The following is a 22,323-nucleotide window of genomic DNA, read 5'->3' as shown; positions in this document are numbered from 1 at the left end:
CAGTCTTAACTATCTTTGTGGTTTGGTTTAAAAAATGTGCAAATAGCACCTACTGCAAAATGACCATGATTTGCAAACAGTGAATCGAAGAATGTGTGACTGGCACATTGTTGTGTGATTCAGTATGTGGGAGGGGATGGGTGTACATGCATTAACACCCAGTTTCCATATGTAGTGGAGGAGTGGCAAACTCCAGGGAATGCAAAGCAGAGATAAACCGAGAAACACAAGTAGAACATCCCGCAACACAAACAATAGAGAGGCATTTTGCTCCCACAGCAATGTGGGCATGTACTCATGTGGCCTGGCAAAACTCCAATGTGGGCATGTACTCATGTGGCCTCCTTGCAAAACTCCAATGTGGGCACGTACTCATGTGGCCTTGCAAAACTCCAATGTGGGCACGTACTCATGTGGCCTCCTTGCAAAACTCCAATGTGGGCACGTACTCATGTGGCCTTGCAAAACTCCAATGTGGGCACGTACTCATGTGGCCTTGCAAAACTCCAATGTGGGCACGTACTCATGTGGCCTCCTTGCAAAACTCCAATGTGGGCACGTACTCATGTGGCCTCCTTGCAAAACTCCAATGTGGGCACGTACTCATGTGGCCTTGCAAAACTCCAATGTGGGCACGTACTCATGTGGCCTTGCAAAACTCCAATGTGGGCACGTACTCATGTGGCCTCCTTGCAAAACTCCAATGTGGGCACGTACTCATGTGGCCTCCTTGCAAAACTCCAATGTGGGCACGTACTCATGTGGCCTTGCAAAACTCCAATGTGGGCACGTACTCATGTGGCCTTGCAAAACACAATTTTGGAGCATGAGAAAATCCGCAGTAACAAATGTCACTTTCTTTAAAAAATAATTCCCCAAAAGAGGTTTACCTACCCAAGGCCACTGACATATTAATATCTTACACACGTTTTAGCCTTCACAGGTTACGTTCAACATCCAGAGAATCAAATTTGGTGTTTTGCACATTAAGGAAAGCGTCTGACTCATATGGTATACTTTGAGAATCAAACAAAACAAGGTATATAGCCTATTCCACCTTGTAGTTAGGTTGCCCAGAATTGCATATGTTGATGGAAAAACACAATGCATCCATCATCAACATGATTATTTTGAAATGTTATAATTACATAAAACAACAAATCCAGACATTGTTTACAAAACATTCAATAACATTATATAAATATGCAAGAGTAAATATATATAATAATAAAAACCCTATATAGAAATAGACAATCATAACAAAGATTTCATATATTTAGTCCTGGTCAACCAAGCTTGCTTTAAAAATGTGCTCAGATCCACAGGTGTTGAATCATCAGCCACATAATGCAGAATTCTCGCTCAAAGCTTCAACCCAATGAGAAGCATGGCTGGCTTCCAGCACTGGAAGAAGTCATTGCCTACGGGATATCTCATAAGGCGGGCAGAAGACCATGCAATGTATTAGAGTCTCCAAACATGTCGGCCATTTTGGGCACATCATAATACCATCATCGTGCCACTTAGCTGTAAGTACTGACTCTCATTTTTGTGGTGAGTTCCCTACCTATCCCTGACTCCAGCAGTCAGAGATAATTCTCCAGTCCAGCATTGGGCTTATACAACACATAAAAAGGGACTTTTCTTAGGGCCAATCATACATCTAAATTGAACTCTAGAGCTGCCTGCTCTTTGAGAGGTTCTTTGACAATGGCCATTTGTTATCTGGATTCTTAAAAATATTTTCCATCCCCGATGATCTCAGGGTGGTTGATATATGTTTACTTATTTATTTATTTATTTATTTATTTAACATTTGTATGGCACCTACAGCAAAAAGTGTTTCCTGGTGCCACAAGACTAAGGGAGAAGACAACAGAGGAGGATAAAAACAACAATAAAGGGTCCTACTAGGCTTTGTGACATTCGGATCGTGCAACTGCAGCAAACAGGAAGTGCAGGGGGGTTGGTTAAGGGGTAGGGCGAGGGGAAGGTAAGAGGAGATGCAGGAGGGAAGGGGCAAAGGGGCTGGTTAAGTGCTATGGGGTTTGGGGGCAAGTGCTAGGTGAGGCCAGGAGAACATGTGCTATGAGGAATGGGGTGAGGGATACGTAGTGCGAGGAGAAGGGGCTGGGCCAGACTCAGTAGTGTGATCAGGGAAGGGTAGTCGAAGGCAAGTGCAGGGTTGTGAGGCAGACTGAACGAGGGGGGGGGAGTCTGCCCACTGTATGACTCAGAAAGGACCAGGCAGCCAGTTGTATCAGCGGGGGGGGGGGACATTAGCAAGGAAGGGGAGAGGGAAGGAGGAGGAGAAGAGGAAGGTCTTCAGAAGCAGCTTCCGGAACTTAAGGCGATCCGGCTCAATTCTGAGAGGGGCATGGAAGCCATTCCAGAGGGAGGCTCTTGCCAAAGAAATAAATCTAACCCCACTCTCTGCTTGGAGACACGTCTGAGCTCCAGAGAGTTCGAACTGGAGGACTGAATGACTCTAGCAGGGCAGTATTTAGTGACAGAAAGTTGAAGGTAGCGAAGTGCCAGCCCCCAGAAAGCCTTGTGGATGATGCAGAGGGTCTTGCATTTGATCCTTGATGTCACTAGGAGCCAGTGGAGAGATGTGGTCCCTGGGCCTGAGGTCAAGGATAGATCTCACAGTCCTATTATAGAATAGTTGAAGAGGGCAAAGGGAGGAAAGAGGCAGATTAAGGAAGAAACTGTTACAGTAGTCCAGCCTGGAGAGAACCAGAGCTCTGGAGACATTGAGTTTCTTGGGTAAGGTAAGAAAACGGTGAATGCTTCTGAGGAAGTGAAGCTGAAAGTGGGCCTTCTTGGCAAGGTCGGCAATATGAGGAGAGAAGGAGAGAGAGGAGTCAAAGGTGACCCCAGGTTTCGTGCCTCACAAGAGGGTGAGGGGAGGGGGCCCAAGGAGGGGGGGGCATAGAGTGGGAGGAATGAAGGGGGGAAGTGCCAATGAGAAGGATCATGGTCTGCTTGCATTAAGACAGAGATCATTAGCATCGCACTAAGCAGTCAGACAATTCAAAATGATAGAGGGAGGAGAGGAGGTCGAGGAGGGAAGCTTAAAGTAGAGCTGAGCGCCATCAACATAACACTGGATGTGAGGAGAGAAGGTGGAGATCATGTGGGCAAGAGGAGCAAGGTAAATGTTCAAAGGCCATTGTCGGTGGCAGAGGATAGATCAAGGAGGATGAGAACAGAGGGCGAGTTGGAGTCGAGGTTTGAGAGCAAGTCTTTACGGGTGTTCAGCAGAGCAGTTTCCATGCCTTTGGCTGCTCTGAAGCCAGACTTGTGGTTGTGAAGATAGCCAACCAGTTCAGTGTCACGGTTAGTTGGGAGATCACCAACTTCTCCAAACGTTTTCCCAAGAAGGGGGTAGTGGAGATAGGGTGGTAGTTAGCTGTGCAGGTAGGGTCTGCAGATGGCTTTTTTCAGAAAGGGATGCACAAGGGAGTGCTGAAGAGGTGAAGTGAAGGAGCCAGTGGCAAAAGAGTGATTCCATTCAGAGACTGAGGGATGGTGGCAATGTTGTCCTTGATAGTTGTAGAGGAACAGGAAATCACCTATTTGTAATAGACTTTCATAGAGCAAACAGTCTTGGTGACCACATCCAGTTCTATGGGAGAGAACGAAGAGAGTAGGAGGAATGGAGAGAGAGGGGCCAAGGGAGGCCCAGGTGGAGGAGAGGGGAGGGGGCTTGTCGAAACCAAGAAACTGTGTTAGCTACGAATAGGCGACAAACATCCAGACGCAGTGTCTGCATTTAGTTAGATGGGGGGGTGCCATAGTTTTACCCAATAAAATATAGGTATTAAATAAGCACCCTGGTCAATCCAATCACATCCCAATTCTGTCCGTACGGGAGCTTTTGGAGCTGAGTTGGGTAGTTTCAATAACTGGTTAATGAATGTGCTCTCTGTTATCCTCATACTTGCCAAATTGGAGTGTCGCCAAAGTTCCGCCCCATTTAGAGCTGAGGAGTTGCTTTGGTGCACCGTAAAACCACCCTGTTACCATGCAATTTAGAGCATTTTATAATCCCTCCACAGCTCTTGCCCAACAACACATCTCTTCTCTTAACCTGGTCTTTTTATCCCTGGATCCCTCCCCCTGCATTTGAGATGTTTAAAGGGCCAAAACTGATGAACTACCCACTAACAGATGCAGGGGTGTTGCTAGGTCTGGAAAAGACCTGGGGCTAAGCTGATGTCGGAACTGTTGGGACTGGGGGCTAGCTAGCCTTTTGGCTGTAGCTCCTGAGATTCTATCCGGGGCTACAACCAAAAGACCAGGGGCTATAGCTCCCTTAGCCCCCCCCTAACAACGCCTCTGAACAGATGTAACATGTTTGAGTATTGATAGCCTTTAGCGGAATATGCTGAGATGGAATGTTGCTTCAGCTTTCAAAGTCTAATAGACCTTCATTAGCTGGTAAAAAGCCCAGTGAGGAGAATGAACAGTAACAAATGGCCTGCAAAACCATCGAAATAAACACTGTCGATGAATGAACATAGAACCAAAAACACCATGAGAACGCTCTAGACAACCAACAAGCTCATAATAAAGCCAGAAGTGCGGTGCCATTGTGATCATGCCTGTAGAGAAATATGAAACAGGTGCATACAGACAGCTCCTTCATACAAATAACTACCAGAAATGTAGTGATGACCCAACATGCCAAACAATACTGGAAATCTATACAAAGTCTCATACCAGACACACCAACTCCTTGGTCATTCTACTCCCTGCAGAAGAATCACAAGCCAGATAAGCCAGGCCACTCGATCATCTCTGGCATTAATATATTAGCCAAAGCAATGCCCAGATGCATTGAATATACCTTGGAAACGTTGGTAATGTAGACACAAGTATGTGTGCGGGACACACTACTTTATCTAAGGAAGATTCAAGAGACAAGGAGCACAGCAGATAAAACACTCCTGTCAATGTTAAATGTCACCTGACTCTATTCCAACATTCCACATGAAGATATAATAGCTGCATGCCAGGTATTCATACAAAAGTCACCAACAAAATAGACACCTCCCACCCTCTGATAAGAACGATCGCTGACCTCAGGGGGTCATGTTCACAGCCACCATTTTTTTTAATGGACAACATGTCCTACAAAATACTGGAATAGACATGGACACAAAATGGCACCTTCATGTGTGAGCCTGTTTAAGGCAGACCTCTAGGAAACGTGTGGTCAACAATTATTGAAAGCACAACCATGCCTGTAATACTTTGAGGACATTTGTGTGATTTCACCAGAAGGCAAAGATTCTCTTAAACAACTCTATGGGCCTCATTACACGGATGGCGGTAAGGATTTACCGGTACCGGTAAAATACCAGTACCGGTAAATCCTTACCGCCTTACTACGAGGTCCCTTTGCGGGTTGGGGGATTTAACGCCTGCTTTTTCCAGGCGTTAATAACCAACCCGCAAAGGGACCCAGGGAGCTAATTACGGTACCGCAATTTGTGGTACCGTAATTAGCGCCTTCCCCATTCCCATTGAGCCCTATGGGGCAAAAATGGGAACGGGGAAGGGCAATGGTGGAAGGGGGAATTACCGCCCCGCCAACCTTGGAATGGGGTGGTAATTCCCCTTTCCGCCAAGTCGGTGCCAGTATTTTACCGGCATGAACCATGGCGCTAATAGCGCCATGGTTCTCCGCCATCCGTGTAATGAGGCCCTATGACTCATCCCGTGCCTTCCGCCACCACATTAAGTTCACCATGCACAATTCTGAGATGAGGTGACACACTCTGGACACCACCGCCTCTCTTGAAAGCAATGGGACACTGAAAAAAGCGGTAAAAAGAAAACCCAAGTACCTGCAGCGGACACGTTTCCTTCTGAGCCACACAAAATGATCTGTCATCTACAGCCAGGCAGTGGTTCATTTGTGGGGGTGTTTGCCAGGGCTCAGCCTATTTTTGGGCCCCGGCACTTATTGTCTCAGACTGACTTTAATTATGAAGCGGTTATAGTCAGTGCATCCATCAACCACAATGAGCAGGTGCAAGCTGTAGTGTAACCCCAAATATGCTGACGCGGTGGAGAGCTGATTTGGGTGGTGGGAGCAGTGGTGCCCAACCGCAGGGTCACAGGTGTACTAGAACATATTTGGGCCCTTGCCCTTATTCCTTTTACAAATTAAGCACTGCAGGAGGGCAATTAGGAATCAGCGCATATGCTCCAACACGAGGACAAGGGGCAAGAAACTCACTGCACTCAACACATCCTTTCTGCAAAGGGCCAGCCACATTGACCTGAAATTTGATTGTGCATTGAAAATTACAAGAGTGAAAACATGATACAATACAAAGAAAGCAGAATGACAGGATGTGCACCTCTTGTGTGGTGATCACTTGTCTCCCAGCATCAGACAACTGAACAGAATTGTTAAGAACCTGCAACCCCTTGTCAGCATGGACGAAGAATTGAAAGCCATTTTCAATGTACCCCACTTGATTGCATTCAAGTAACCAAAACATCTAAAACAGCCCTTGACCGGAAGTGCATTTCCATTCACTAAAGGAGAAATGGGTCCTTGTACATACCCATGCAATATTAGGAGATACAAAATTGGCCAACACCTATGCACCAAATCTGCTCTAACAATCCCAGAGAACCGAACCGATTCAAGGGACCGACCACTTCAAGTGATCCAACATTGCTTACCTCCTCCAGTGCAAGAAAAGCACACACGTGGATGATGTAGGAGAGACATGCTAGGAACTGAGGGGAAGAATAAACCCAAACAGACCTAATATCTCAAACCATACAACAAATTTGCTAGTGGGACGGCATGCCACTTCCCTTTTGGAACTGAAAGGAGATCTGCCAAGTGCAAGATACAGAAGAACATGGCAACTCAAATCTTTGAAGATGCTCAGAGAACAGCGGGCTTCGTGCCTCGTCCCATCAGGCAGCACATTACTCCATGAACACCTCAACATCCTGCTAGAACGCATCTATACCCCACAAACAAATCGGCCTAGCTGCACACATAAACGTACCACAGAGGCCTAATGTCGCCAGAATGCAGTCTCAGAGACGAACCACCTGACTGCACACATTCGACTGATCTCTCGTTATCAACCCCACCTAATGATAAGATGCAGCTACCACCAGGCAATCACACTAGCTGCACCCAAGCACCCTATACTACTCCACTCTCTCGACTGACCTGGACTACGGTCTCCAAGGGCGTTCAACCTACAAGCGCTTTGAGATCATACCAATGATATATAGGGCGCTATATAAATGCTTAATAACAATAACAATACAATGTGAGCACTGGTAAGGTACCCCTCAGGTGTGTAAAGTTTCTCCTGTGAGTGATTTTTCAATGTGTCTGTGGTCAGTGTGTATTTTTTTTAATGTTAAACAATAGAATTCTTATGTGGGTGCAGCATGAATGTACCTTTAGGCAACCTGTAATGCTTACAAATGTAGGTGTTGAAAGTATTATGTACATTTTGAAGGAGTAATACTGGTAACACAGCTGTCTTCATTCTATTTTCCATTCACAGAGAATGCCATTCCTTGAAGGATTACAACCTCATACACGAGTCACGGTGCACCTGTTCATACCACACAAAGCAGCCAGGTCTGTACACACACCTATGAATGGGATGTTCATGAGACAGAGCATGTCTATTTATGTGTTAATTTAGTGGATCTTTCAATGTGCCACATGCATGTGTTGTTGTGCATCTGGGCTTTGCCACATTGCCACCCTTTCTTGAAAAGGGCCACAAATGAAGTTGAGAGCATGTATGTGATATAGCCACCCTGTTCAACCCTAGAACAGGTGTCTGCAATCTGTGGCTCTCCAGATGTTTTGGACTACAACTCTCAGGATCAATCACCATTGACCATGCTTGCTAGGGATGATGGGTATTGTAGTCCCAGACATCTGTAGAGGCAAAGGCTGCAGACCTCTGCCCTATAAATACCATCTAGCTAACTAAAGGAGTCACACATAAAATCCTATGTTTCTCTACTGGTGGACAAAGATCTCCTCTAAAGATTAGACTTTCTAGCTTTCCACCAGTGGATTACAGGCGGATAGCAGGCGAATTATACACAATTGGCTGTTCCACCGGTGGACAATGTTCCTCAGACATGGGAAAAGAGATCAGTGGACTGTTCTCCTGAGGGATGGTCATCAGCAGAGGCCCAGCCCCTTTCCTCCAGGAAAGGACAGTCCCAAACAATTATGCTGGACAGACCACTACACAAGTCCTTCTACATTCCTCACATAAAAGCAAACCCCAAACGGCAGCCAAAGCCAACCAATCTTCAACAATATCATTCAGAAAATCTCAAAATGGAATCTTTCAAATACGCACTATGTGCAACCTAAGAGATTGACAGCATGGTACGCCCTTAATAGCCATTCCTTGAATATGCAACCCTCATGAAACAGTTACCAACATGTCTATCAAACCGAACCTCTCTCCTTCTTGGCACATGCAACAACTGACAGCAGTAGGGAAACTAGAAGTCTTGAATGACAATAAAGATTACCCCTGCTAATAGCGCAGGGAGTATTAATTCTATTAAAGACTAGGAGGCCAGCATTATGCTTCGTCTTCATTTATTTTACTCTCCATCTGTTTCAACAAACACATATAATAACAGCAGGAAAAAAGTATCTTTTAGCATTTTTCTTCTCTTGAAACTACAAATCCCAATGTCCTAGTAGTTCTACATAGCCCAGTCGAGCCATGACACACTTCCTGTTGCTGGGCTCCTCCTCTCTTTTACGGCTCTGAACTGCCTCTTGAACTTCTTTATAATGACCCGCCAACAGGGCAAACAGTTCCAACTTGTTGTGAGCTCAACGGAGCTGCTATCTAATCATGATGACTATCTGCGTCAAACCTTGATCCTCTGATATTCCTCATTCAATTGTTCTTCTGATCTTCCCCTAAGGATTATACAAACAACAATATTAGGGTGGCGTTCGTGTACTGTCGTATCCATATATTAATCATATACATTTTTGACAATACATGACAGGGTGGGAATTTAATGCTTGTCTCCTGGTCTTTAATAGAATTAATACTCCCTGCGCTATTAGCAGGGATAATCTTTTTTCTATAGCAAGTCTGCAGGCGAGCATTCTGCTTGTTCAAAGCTTCCCCAATACAGTGTTTGCCACACTTTCAATTGGCTTGAACTAAAACTCTTTAAAAGTATTATCACTTGCCCAGTCGGCTGCTAGCATAATCTACCGCAGGGATACGCCAGCTGTAAACACTCTGGACGCCATGGCCCCTCTCACTGAGTGTGCACCATATACATTCAGGTCGATACCTGCTGCCTGCACCACTTCCCTTACCCACCTTGCTATGGTGGCTGTCGCTACTGCCTGAAAGGGCTTCCTGCGCGCAATTAGTAGCTGCGTAGTTCCTGCTGCTCTATGCTCCGCTGTCCTATTGTCGTATTCTCTGATACACTTCGCTACACATCACTTAGGATTAGTCGGAAAATATGGATAATGCACTGGCGTTGTGCCTGTCTTAGTTCTTCTCACTATTGAGAATGTGACTCCGTCAGGCCTGAATCATTTCCTGTTAATTTCCAGTGCTCCAACGTCTGCAACTCTCTTACAGGATACCAGGCATAATAGCATTGCAAATTTACCAGACAATTGCTTCAGAGAGAGGGATCTGGTTGCTGGACAGCTCTCTAGCAGACATAATACTACTGTCACGTCCCAAACCTTACTATATCTTGCTTCTGGTGGTGCCTTATATTTCGCTCCTCTTATGAGTCTCGCTACCGCTGGAGGTTCCCCTGCTGGAAATCCTTCAATCGGTAAATGCCCAGCTGAAATGGCTGATCTGTACACTCCAATGCTCCAAAATGCCTTCCCGTCCTGCAAGAGGAAAGCTAGGAAATTCAATATTGCTACTACAGGTGCCAAAACGGGATGAACATTTCTCCCTTTACACCAGTTCGACCACCTGGCCCAAGCCGCGTCATAGCTCCTCCTAGTGGATGGCACCCATGACTCTGTGATGAGCTCTGCAACTTGCGCCAAAATGCCTGGCAGCGGCCAGCGTCTCCTGATATCCTGCACGCTATTGGTGGCAGTGTCCCCCTCACTCTCAGAGGATGGGATGACCCAGCTGGATCCGTGAGGAGTACTTCCTCGTCTGGGAGAAGCTGAGGTATGTCCACCGCCAGCACCATCAGTGTTGGAAACCATACATGTGCCTTCCGCAACGGCGCTATCAAAATCAACTCTGCTTTCTCCCTCTGACATTTTGCTAAGAGCCTGTTCAGCATCACGAAAGGAGGGAACGCATAATGCAAGTCCCCTGACCATTGCTGTAGGAGTGTCTGTTCCTCTCTCGCCTGGGTCGAGTCTCCAGCTGAATTAGCTGGGCGTCTGTGCATTGAAACGTGATGCCAACAGGTTCGTGTTCACTGGACCCCACCGACGATTCAGTCTGAAAGATTTCTGTGTCTAGTCTCCAGTCGCTGGATTCCGTCAAATATCGTGAGTTCCCATCGGCCACTACGTTCAGTGACCCTGGCAGTTACTCTACCGTCACTGGCATTCCTGTCTGCAGGCAATAATGCCAGAAGTCTTTTGCTAGTTCTGCTTGGAGTCGGGATCTTGTCCCTCCTAGATGATTTATATACTTGACTGCCGATATGTTGTCCATTTTCAGCAGGACACATGAACTCATTCTTTCTCTGGTGAACGCCCTGATAGCGAATGAACCCGCTAGGAGTTCTAAACAGTTTATGTGTATGCAGAGCTCTTCTCCGCTCCACTTCCCTCCGGTCTCTGATGACCCGCATCTTGCTCCCCAGCCTATGCGACTGGCATCTGACTCTATTACTAGATCTGGTCGATCTCTGAAAACGGCACGCCCATTCCATGCATCCATATTCTTCAACCACCACTCCAGTTCTGTGATGGAATCCTGATCTAACGGTATCTGCTGATGATACTTCAATCCTTGCTGAAGATGCTTGATCGCCAGTCTCTGAAGTGCTTGATAATGTAGAGGCCCTAGGAAGATGGTTTGGATTGATGCCGCCAACAGACCCACTATCCTCGCTAGCATTCTGATTGATACTGCCTGCTTGCTGAAGCAGCCCCTTATCTCCTTCTCATGCAATCTCTGAGCTGGTGTATCCCTTCCATCTTGAAATGGCAGTACACTATCCAGCTTTTTAATTCCTGTAAGTTTATTACTGGTCGCACATTCTCCTTTCTGTGAACCAAAAACATGTTGCTTACAAATCTGGGGGTCGCACAGCATTTCTCTATGGCTCTTTTCTTCTCCAGCTGCCGGAACTCGAGGTCTAGATTCTCCTGCTCTGCTTGCGCTAACAGCGGTTGTGAAGGCCAACCAGTCTGTACGGTCTGCTGGGTAAACTCTAGGTGCAGCCCTCTGATGGTTTGGAACACCCATATTTCGCTGGAAAGCGCGTGTCAATTGTTCCAGCAAAACCTTGTTCTGCCCCCCACTGGTGGGTATTGTGCTGCTCTGACCTGGTATAAAGCTCTGCCCTCTGCCGGCTCCTCTTCCTCTGTGCCCTCTCGAAAATCTTCCTACGGGGGGAAGAAGGATTCCTGCTGCTCATTTTCCCAGTATTGTGCTCTGGGATTCTGGGGTCTTCTTCCTCCTTGGAAGCGACTGGCCGCGTGATGCCGATAGCGACTGGACCCGGCAAAAACTCTTCCTGGAAAAATCTTCTTGATTGATGCTTGCGCTTTCTCTAGCGAAGCGTACGTGCCGACAAATCGGCCCATCTCCTTGCCGAATGTCTCCCCAAAAAGCAGACCTTGGGCTGCTTCACCGGCCTCATAAGATGCTCGGCCCCTCAGCTTAGGGTCTATCTTCAGGAGCAAACCTGTCCGTCTCTCTGACGAAATGGCGCAGTTTGCATTGCTTAGAAGGCAGACTGCTCCTTGCACCCAGCTAGCCAGTGCTTCAGGGTCTACTTTTTCTCCCGTGTCTTTAGCTCTCTCCGCTAGGTCCATCATTTTCGCCAACGGACCTGATATGTCCAACACTTTTTTATTGGCAGCGCCTCCAGGATCTATCGATACACTTGCGCGGGTCCTTACCGGTCTTTGAAACAAAGGTTAACATCTTAGGGTCTAGCTCGGGCGTGTCGGACACTTTTTCCGGAATATCTGGGTGCGGGCACTCTGCTCGAAGACGCTGCATAACTTCTTTGTCTAAGGCTTTCCTCAGTCTGATGCTCATGTGCTACGTCACTCTGGGGGAGAGCTGCCAGTCTGATGATCTAGGGTTCCTGATACTGGCAGGGTCGAACATGTCTGCCATTTCTTTTGGCTCCTCGACTAGATGTTTTTCCTTGCGGGTTCTCTTGCCTCCGCTGGGTCTCACCCCTTCTTCTTCCTTTATCTCTTCTTTTTCATGGGAGGATATCTCACCCTCTTCTGGCTCCTCTTCCGAGCCTTGGTCATCACCGCCCATATTATCTTCCCCTGGGAAGGGGGTTGTGAGACTTGGCACTGTTGACCTCTGCATGAAGGCTTCCTTCAGCTTGGTGAAAGCGTCGACTGCCTCTGGGGTCATCTCATCCACCCCGTAATCTTGACCCGGGGGGGTCAGAAGAGGCTTTTACAAATGCCCTATAACAAAACACAACATATTGCTAGATGTCGCCATTTCTGCTTTGCTTATCAAGATTTGTCTGCTGCTGTTTTACGTATGTAGAATGATGTCCCCGTCCTCTGTAATTCTGGTGTGGACTTGGTAGTTCATCATTAGTTCCGCAGGGGTCTTGTTTGTGACCTCATGAGGTGTGTTGCGGTAGTCCCTTAACATTCGGCAGAGCGCTTGGTGTGGATCTGCAGCTTCGATGCAGGCCCTTTGCAACGTCTTCTTAATTGAGGCCATGAACCTTTCTGTCATCCCGTTGGCTTGGGGCCAGCGTGGCGTGATTTTTTGATGGTTGAACCCCATTTGTCTTGTGAATACGGCAAACTTGTGGCCGCTGAAGAGTGGACCATTATCGGACTTGTTGGTATCCGGGATCCCCCATTCGCTTATGACTTCATCAAAGATGGCAGCTACATGGGCGAATGCTGTAGATTTAACAGGTACTCCCCGGTCTCAATAGAAGCCTACAGCAACCCACCCCCAGGGGTGCTCTGCGATCTGAGTTGTTCTGATCGGGATTCGAGGCTCTGCTCTAGCTGTACATTGTCAGGCTACACAGTTTTTCACCCACCGGTCCACCATGGCATCCAGGAACAGGAACCAGACATTGACATCTGAGTTGTTGTTTGGTGTTGTCCGCTCCACGATGGCCTTCATGGGCAGTCTTGATGACCTCCGACTGGAGGGTCACCGGGATGACCAGTCGGCACCCTCTTAGGAGAGCCTGCAGACCAGGCATTCAAAGGAGGAGTAGGCCTTTGTAGGAATTACGGAATCAGGGACCCACTCCGGAAAGATGAGAGCTACTCCACCTTTGGGTCAGTTGGTTCTGGGTTCGGAGAGGATCTTGTAGCCACCAGGGAGGAGAGTGTCAAAACTCATGACAGAGCTGACCGTGAACCATGTCTTGGTGAGAACAAGGACATCCATGTCGAGTTCTTCGAGGAAGTTGTAGATGTCCGAGGAGTGTTTGACATCAGAGCAAGAGTTGAGAGCAGCGACGGGGAGCAGATTGCCACATTTGAAAGTCTTCCGGGGTGGGATATAGGCTTGAGGTAAGCCCAACAGAAGTGGTAGAGAGGCCCGAGAGTGGGCCAAGGTGTTAGCAGGAGGTAGCATAGTAGCCAGGGGGGTGGGAGAAGGTGCCTGAGTGGTGGCGTAAAAAGGAGGTTTGGGAGAAGCCATATAGGTGCTAGAAGGAATAGCAGGAGAAGGAAGGAAGTTGATAAGACGCAGGAGACGCCTTTCAAAAAGGGGAAGATTTGACTGAGAGCCCTGGACCAAGGCGGTACCATTCAGATAGACATTAATGTTGGTCTTGGAGGAATGGAAGGAGGTCAAGAGGGCCTCCCACTGTGTGCCACCATTAATGGGAGAGGAGGAGATATGAGAGAGAGAGCCGAGACTATATGAGGGGTCCATAGGTCTAGTGAGGGAATGACAAAGAAGATGTGAATGAGAGTCTGTCTTGAGGAAGCACTGATGTAGGTATCAGCAATAGGGAGGCCTGGGTTGGAGACCAGGATATCCCTCTTGAACTTCTTTCTTCTGGACTTTGTGTGAGGGGTAGGATAGGAGATAGAGTAGCAGTTAGAGAAGATGGGAGAAACAGAGAGCATCATAGGGGGTGTGTGTAGGAAAGCAGGAGAAGGAGAGTGAAAAAGAGAAAAGGAGAGATGCACAGTCCAGTTCCGCACACTGCAGGAAGCACAAGGGGGGAAATGGGGTCACACAGTAGGGAGCACACAGGAGGAGCAGACAGGTGACAGCAACAGTACAACAGTACCCTAAGCGGGGTGGGGAACTAGAGAGTGGGGCAGAGCCTAATGGGACACAGTTCACAGCACAAACAGTAACCACAGATGAATGGGGACCTAGAGAAAGGGAGAGAGCCTAATGGGACACAGTTCACAGAACAACGGTAGCCACAGATGAATGGGGACCCAGCGGGTGGGAGAGAGCCTGATAGGGCACAGTTCAAAATACATGAGTAACCACAGATTAATGTGGACCTAGACAGTGGGAGAGAGTCTAGTGGGATACAGTTCACAGTACAATAGTGGCCACAGTTGAAGGGGCCTAGAGAAAGGACACAAAACCACAATGTAGGGCTAGCCACTAGAGCAGAGAGATTAGGGTGCGCAGAGTATGTTATGTCAGATGGGTGGGTACAAGAAACACGCAAAGGCCGGGAAGTTAAATAGAGAGAAGTAGTGGATGCTCCCCTTTCCCGCACCTTTCAGACACCGATGGTCGATGGCTTTGCCGTGCACTCGCACTCAACGTTGCTACTCCTTCGTTACCAAACACCTGTGTCGCACAAAAGCACAGCCTTGTCCTGTGACGGCCTTGCTGCAGACGGTCCAATACTCACTTCTTAAAGGTTTGTATGCGTGGATGTGGGCGAAACGTATTACGTAGTGACGAGCAGCATTTTCTGCACATTTGCATCGCACAACACTACAGCCTTGTCCTCCGAGGGCCAGAATATGAGGCTGAGAAGAGTTAGGACTCTTTTGGAGGGGATCACCCCGCAGTCCATGCTGGAAACTGTTTGGCTATGTGCTGCTGTTACTTGCTGGCGCCTGGATGCAAATCTGCAGAATTCTTCAATGCAGTGACACCTAGAATTGAAACACAGCAGTCAGTGATATAACGTTCAAATGTGGGTTATTTGGATAAATGGACAAATGCCTACATCTGGGACTCAACAGCAAATGCAGTGACACCTATACTTGAGACAAAGCAGTAGATTAACAACCAGCTTGATTTGAGACGATTGCCAGATGTAGAGGAGGCCTAAATGTGAAAGCCAACAGTCAGTGGAGAGACATCTTACTTTGCCATAGGGAAGTGATTGAAAACTAATATATTGGGTGACTAAAATGGGTGTGTCTAAGGTGTGTTTAAGGTAATGAGAGTGGTAGGGCTTTGTTGGAATACAGTAATTGCTGTACTCCTCACCAAGACGAGTGACCTTGTCAGTTGCTGCTGGTTGATGGTGGCTGGCTGCTTCACAGGTGAACATGGGCAAACATGGACTGGCGCTGCTTCTTTGTGTGTTAGATGCATGTCGTGTTGTTTTGAGCAGAGGTGACCAATTAGGGTCAGTGGGAGGACTGGAAGGTGGGCCGGGAGAGAGATTGAGCAGGAAATTGAGGTCTTTGGATGTGGTGAACGCCGGGCATTCTAGATATTTATTAAAAGCTCACAGAAAGCAGTCAAATTACATTTCTGGTACACAAGGTTTTTCCTCCCTGGGGGATATGTGAGGTCACAAAAAGCACGCAAAAGCAGTGAGGGATACGCAAAAGCAGTTCAAACAATAACCGCAGAGCCTAGTGTGATCAGAAAGAGCTCCTGGTGTCATGCAGGGCATTTGACCCACGTCACGTTCTTTTGAGCAGAGGGGACCAATCAGAGTCAGTGGGAAAGCTGGCCGGTGGGCCTGGAGGGGGATTGAGCAGGAAATGGAGGTCTTTGGATGCAGCGAGCGCCTGGCCTTCTAGATACTTATTAAAAGCTCATAGAAAGCAGTGAAATGGAGTGCGGGATGCACCAAAGATGCTAAATCAGCGATTGAATTTCTGGTACGCAAGGTTTTTCCTCCCTGGGGGATATGTGAGGTCCTCAGATCTAATAATGTAACTCACTTTTTTAACAAATTGTTTAAGGCAAGTGTGTCCGTATTAGGGATATGGCACAAACTGTGCTCGATTTACAACCCTTAGGCCAACGTTTAAAAATAAAAATGGAATGGATCGTTGAAATGTAAACTTTTCCAGGGGCACACGGTTGAAGCAGTAATAATGGACAGAGATGATGAAGAGTGTGGCAAAAGAAAGAACACAACTGTTGCAAAATAAGACCATTCCTCAAAATGGAAGGAGCGCTGTTTTCCAATGACGGATGGGTGGCAGGAGTAGTGAGCTTACTGGGATTCTCAGAGGATGTAGTGGCACACGTCAATCAGAACTGTGGCAGGACATGGGCAAATCATGTACCAAAATTAATGTGGATTGCGTTAAGTGAGAAGCCAGCAAATGAGCAGATCCCAGTGAATTATTCCTTTTTCTTCTGAGGAAATGGTACTATAACCGTAGGTACGAACATTTGTTGTTTAAAGGCACTTTTCATACCTAACCTGACCCAAGGCACAACAGCGTTAATGGATGTCTCCTGAATGTGTGGACAATCCGCATACCTACACCTCCCGTATTAATGGAGGGGCCTATGTTCACTGACCATCTTGCATGCTCATCTGAGGCCCCAGAAGCAACTAAGCCCCCACCTGACATGCGCACCCGCAGCTCACCAAAGTTTAGTCGCCAGAAAAGATCCAATTACTTGTCCACAGACTCATCTGATACATTGATATATTGAAGGCGATCCCAGACTAGTTGAAATAGTTTACTAAAACAGAACATTGTTTTACCTTTCTCCTGGTGCCAGGTCTCCAGACGGCAGCAAATGCCAAGTGGCTGCAGATCACCAGGTAGGAAATGCTCAGTTGATGAACCAAACAAACCAAACGGAGCATGGTTTTAATTTCATAAAGGCTGAATTACGGGCAAACAGTTTCATGACACTCCACAACAGATATGTTCTGGACTTGCTCAAGGCCGTGCAATGGGGCATGTGCAAGAAAATTGGTTTGTCTTATTGCATGTATATTTCCCAAATGACGCAGACAATGGGTCCTTGACCCATGTGATAGGGGCCCTTCATAATTTGAGGATTACCACGGAGAAAGAAGCAGGAGTAAATGCTGATGATTGGTTTGAGTCAATGTTCTCTTCTGACCCATTGTAGTTGGAAATAGCTGTAAAGTTCTTAGTTCCTATAGTGGATTTTCTGCTCTTGCTTTTTTGTTCATGTCAGATTGTCCTGAGCTGTTACACGAAGACCCTGCTGAAGAGCGCAACTGTGATGGTGACAATAACAACGGGTAGAGCTCCATAACTTAGAAAACACAAGTACACCCATACTGATATATGGGATTAGGCTATGAAACGGATGATGGTGACAATAGAGCAGGATTTCGGGCCCCCGGGAACCTTGACCACACTCCCACCCAATCCAGAGAACTATGTAGATCACTGGGTTGACTTAGCAGATGTTGGGTGTTGTTTTAATTACAGGGACTTCAGAAGAATATGCCAGAAGGGGGGTACATTTGCATCATGTATGTAGGGCGTGGGTACCCAAAGATGATGACTATAGAAGGATGGAGGCAGCATGGTTAGTTAATTATTAACTATAGGAGAGAATGTTGGGATGCAGTTACAGCATCCCAGCCAGGCAAACATTTCAGGATAAGAAAAACCTATTAGCACATACCACAGAGCGAATAGGGTGAGTTTTGCGTGGCAGAAGGTGCACGTATCACTTGTAGTTAGTATTGACAGATTTTAGACCCACATATAGCAACACAGAAGGAGCAACAAAATATTAATGATGTGGTAGTTGAGGTTCTAGATAAGGCAGTGTTGTAGCCCCTGTATTTAGGAGCTGTATACAAATTTATGTTTTTCAGTGAGGTGCGAGGAAAGAGCTGAACCAGGTGGAAGATGGAGTCAGAAAGGCACTTTGGCAGGAACAAGGTCAGCTTGTTAACATGGCAGGAGTGGCGCTATATTGGATTTTAGAGCCTAGTACACAATGAACAGAATAGAACACAGGCCTTGATGTGGAGCTGCAACTCTGTTTAGCTTATTTTCAAGACAAATCCCTTTTCTGTCCCCCAGGAGAGAAGCCGAGGTCAGAAGCACGCACCGTGCACAGTTAAACGCTGCAGGGCCTGAATGCGGTAGGAACGGTATATTAGCTGTGGGGAGGATTGGTTGGGATGCAGCCCTTCAAGGACATGTGGTGTTGTGATGCCAATAGGCCAGGCAAAGATTTAGAGAACTACTGCCCTCACCCAAGGAGCAGTCATCCTATTTGAATTAAGAGTAGACGCTTAACCAAAAGCAAATAAATCCCTGAATTTCAAACTCAAGTGTGGTGCCCTGGTCACGTCATTACTGGCCACTGGGGATCTGAAGGAGATAAGGGGGAGCCGTGTCTGGAACGTTCCATGATTTGGGATAGGAGGAGTAGAGATGATGCCAATAAATTAAGTACAAGGTTGCGGGTGCAGCTTGTGCGCGCGGTGGCATCTGCGTTAATGAGAAGGCCTATTGCCTTATCAAAGCAGAGTTGGCCTCACCAGTTTACTTTGAACGTATCTGGATCGGATGGGTGCACATCACTAGGCGGTCACAATTTATTATTGTATCAATTTAATTATTAGCTAATCCCGTACCTGGATTTAATGGTGATGACATAGTGGCCCACGTGAATAAGGGAATGGGTTTAGATAAGGTGTGGCCAATTAGCCCAGGGAATATAGAGGGGAATTAGCAATGAAGGTGGTGGGATAACATTGTAACCTATGTATGCCAGTTTGCGGTTTTCCGCTATGTAACCTGTAACTTCTTGGGGCATGACGAGCTCCCGGTCAGTTTGGTTCTACGGGACCATCTGAGACCCTTTTTCATTTAATGATCCTTGTTTTTCTTTGCAATGCAAAACGATGTAGTGGTCACTTGGTCTCTTGGATTATTTTTTACATACAGGTTTTGGGTTGCTATTCTCTTTACACATCTTCTGTGCATCACAGGATAAAGTCAGACGATTGAAATAGGTCCATGTTCAACCACTATTTGTTTTTTCCCAATCAGTATTTTCTCAATGTAGGGATATAACCCTACCATACACTCAACCAAGACCCATCTGCCATTCGTATCATTTTTGATACTAAGAATATTCACAGTCAAGCATTTGTGGAACAATATGGTAAGGCTTCCTTTATGACTTTTACCCCGTGAAGGGTATCTGACCCACCCATGAGCCCTTAAGACTCAGTACCTTCTTTATCTTAGAGTTGGTTTTCCCAGAGGAAGGCTAGGTAGGCATCCAGATTGCTCATATGAGACAGGACCCTTTGCCTTTTAATGTGACAGTATTAACCATGTTGTTATAGAATATCTGCGATGGAGCTAGGGCTTGCTTAGAAGAAGCCATAAAAGGTAAATACTGCCTGCTCATCTGAGGAAGGACCATAGATCCCATCTTCATGGCGCAATTTTCGTCTTGATACAGAGATCATATTTTGTGCAAACCTCATGCAGCAATATAAGTAGCATCCCCATACAAGTACAGCAAATACTTATATAGAGGGATGGATAAAGACAAAGCGACTACATATTGTTATAAAATCCTTTAAGCCAGAGCCTTGTGGTGGTTGATCATGTCACAAACCACTGAAAGCTTTCAACTTGTCGACCTTAGCTGGCACCGTCTTAAACCAAGACCAATTGGGGGCCTCACTGTAAGGGCGTGGCATGTGGGGATAGAGACCTCAGGGGGCTGCTATGATCCCAGCTCTGAAATTCCAGACAAACTACTGATGTTACTGCAGGAACACCACACCACGCAGCCACATACTGTAGAGGTCTCCAGTTGTTTTCACAAAGTATATTACTTTGTTGTAATTTACCGTGCATATATTACTTCAAATGACTTTGAATTTGTGTAGGTATCTGCGGGCTAAATGGTAAAAGGGGGTGGGCAGGGGTTTGAGGTGGGGGTGGTAGTGAAGGGGAAGGTGGGCATGCCCCCCTAATAAAATCAAATTCAAAGTAATGTACAAAGCGTAAATTACAACTAGTAATTTCTGCTGTTGAAATGACAGGGAACCCTCTCAAGTGAGAACTACCAGATCACAGATCGTTCAGCACCCCAGGCGAGTGTAAGCGGAGTTAAATGTCATCTTGTGTCCACTGATATTCTTAGAAAACTGGAACTGGCTCTGAAGCGTACATTTTACGGGCTAGCGGCCGTGCCCCCTGCACACACTTTTTAAAGTATAAAACATGAAATTAACCTTTTCTTTCACAGAATATCCAACTTGCTTCTGTGAGCAGAGGTGGGATCTTGGCCCTAAAATGCATATCAACCATCATTGTTAAGAACCATAAAATTAGGATTTATCTTGAAGTGTTGGAACTTTTCGCTGGAAATAGTCACTAAAGATAATCGTGGTCTATACAATCTTTTTTCACATCATTTGCTATCTATTGGGTAGCCCTTACCTGAGAAGTTTATCACAGCTCCAGTCAAAACAGGCAGTAGGAAACTGCTATTGAGAATACATCACAAAGCTTTGGCTGTCTTGACAACTCTGGTCGCAACGCAAACTGTTAGACCAGACAAGATGCTCTTCACCCGACACCTAAGTCAACATTGGGTAATGGAGATGATTGCACACCACAGACACTTTATCTTAAACTATGCTCATGGGTACCAGTCGAATTCGGGGCTGACGCCTAAACAAGTGCACCATGTCCTTTGTCTGATGTGAACTAGTGATCGATAGCAGAGTCAAATTATGGGTATACACCATGCTAAACCACATTCAGGGGCTTGTTTTGGTGATGGTGCAAAATAACCCAGAAACAGGCAGAGACACGCACGTATCTGTTATTAAGTTCTGAGTTATTCTAATGGCTTTTACTGATTGGAGCGGCTGAATAGAGCATAATCCCTTGTGATAGGTCAGAAGAAGGACACAGACTCTGGTTAGACATTTCACTGGGGTATCTATTAAAGAATATGAATAAAGCCTGTATTTTCTTATTCTACAAGGTGTCCTTACCCAACAAAACTAGCTAAGGTGCTTGTCAGTGCTCAGTGAATGCCTGCAAAGGAAACCGTCCAACTCTAACCTATCTGACCCTACCACTTTCTTCGACAACTCAAAATCTTGAATATCTCTCTTCTCCTGACATATGCTGGCTTATGGTTCAGCCACTTTTCCCTTCTATGACTAAAGTTCATGACTTTATCCCAAAGTTATCTTTTCCTTATGGTTTAGTTCTTACTTTCCTAAATAACTTATAGAGCCTCATTACAAGTCCAGCGGTAGCTGTGTCAGTAAAACCGGCAGGCTGAAGCTGGACTCGTGGGGATTTACTGGCCCCGGACTTCCGTTACACCACATTCCTGTGGAGTCCCATAGCACTCCATGGGAATGGGGGGCGCGGAAACACCAGCACCATGCCATAATGGTGTCGGTGTTTCCACGTCTGTCTGCAGCTGGTGGCGTTACACCTGCTAGGTCAGACCTGGTGGGTGTAACACCACACGGACACAGAATTTGTAGTTAGCCGGTCCAGAGAACAGTGCCGGTTTGGTTTTACCGGCACCGTTAAATCCAGACCGGCTAACTTGTAATGAGGCCCATAGTCTTTGATTTCGTTTTTCCCTTTTTCTGGATATGTTTGCACAATTCCAGCTTTTACTCACGCTTCTTCTTTATAACCTACTCTGTCATTTCACCTTCCTGGTAAAAAATCATTACTAGTTGGATCCTTTCCAAAATATATCTCTTTCACTTCTCTTTGTACTAGCTGTACAATGTTTTCTTTTAGACTGAGATGAGTATGTTTCCTTTTAGAATGAGATGAGTATGTATCAAAAGCCCTCGTAGGACAAGGCTGTGGTGTTGTGCAATGCAGGTGTGCAGGAGACGCAGCCTGTTGATAAGTAATACGTTGCCCCTACGTCCACACATTCAAAC

General features: G+C 46.4%; 1 protein-coding gene across 1 annotated transcript in view; it reads left to right on the top strand.

Annotated features, from left to right (window-relative positions):
* The window catches only part of LOC138527265 (galectin-3-like), an 87,090-nt gene that overhangs the window by 17,689 nt on the left and 47,078 nt on the right, over positions 1–22,323 (top strand). Inside the window, exon 4 of the mRNA XM_069638360.1 lies at positions 7,563–7,639. Within this exon, the coding sequence (XP_069494461.1) occupies positions 7,563–7,639 (77 nt within the window). The remainder of the gene's footprint in view (positions 1–7,562; positions 7,640–22,323) is intronic.

The sequence above is a fragment of the Ambystoma mexicanum genome, chromosome 14 (assembly GCF_040938575.1).
Source record: "Ambystoma mexicanum isolate Mex_15411 chromosome 14, UKY_AmexF1_1, whole genome shotgun sequence".
Taxonomy (NCBI): domain Eukaryota; kingdom Metazoa; phylum Chordata; class Amphibia; order Caudata; family Ambystomatidae; genus Ambystoma; species Ambystoma mexicanum.
Note: the sequence above shows the minus strand (reverse complement) of the source record. Positions and strands in the feature narration are given on the sequence as shown.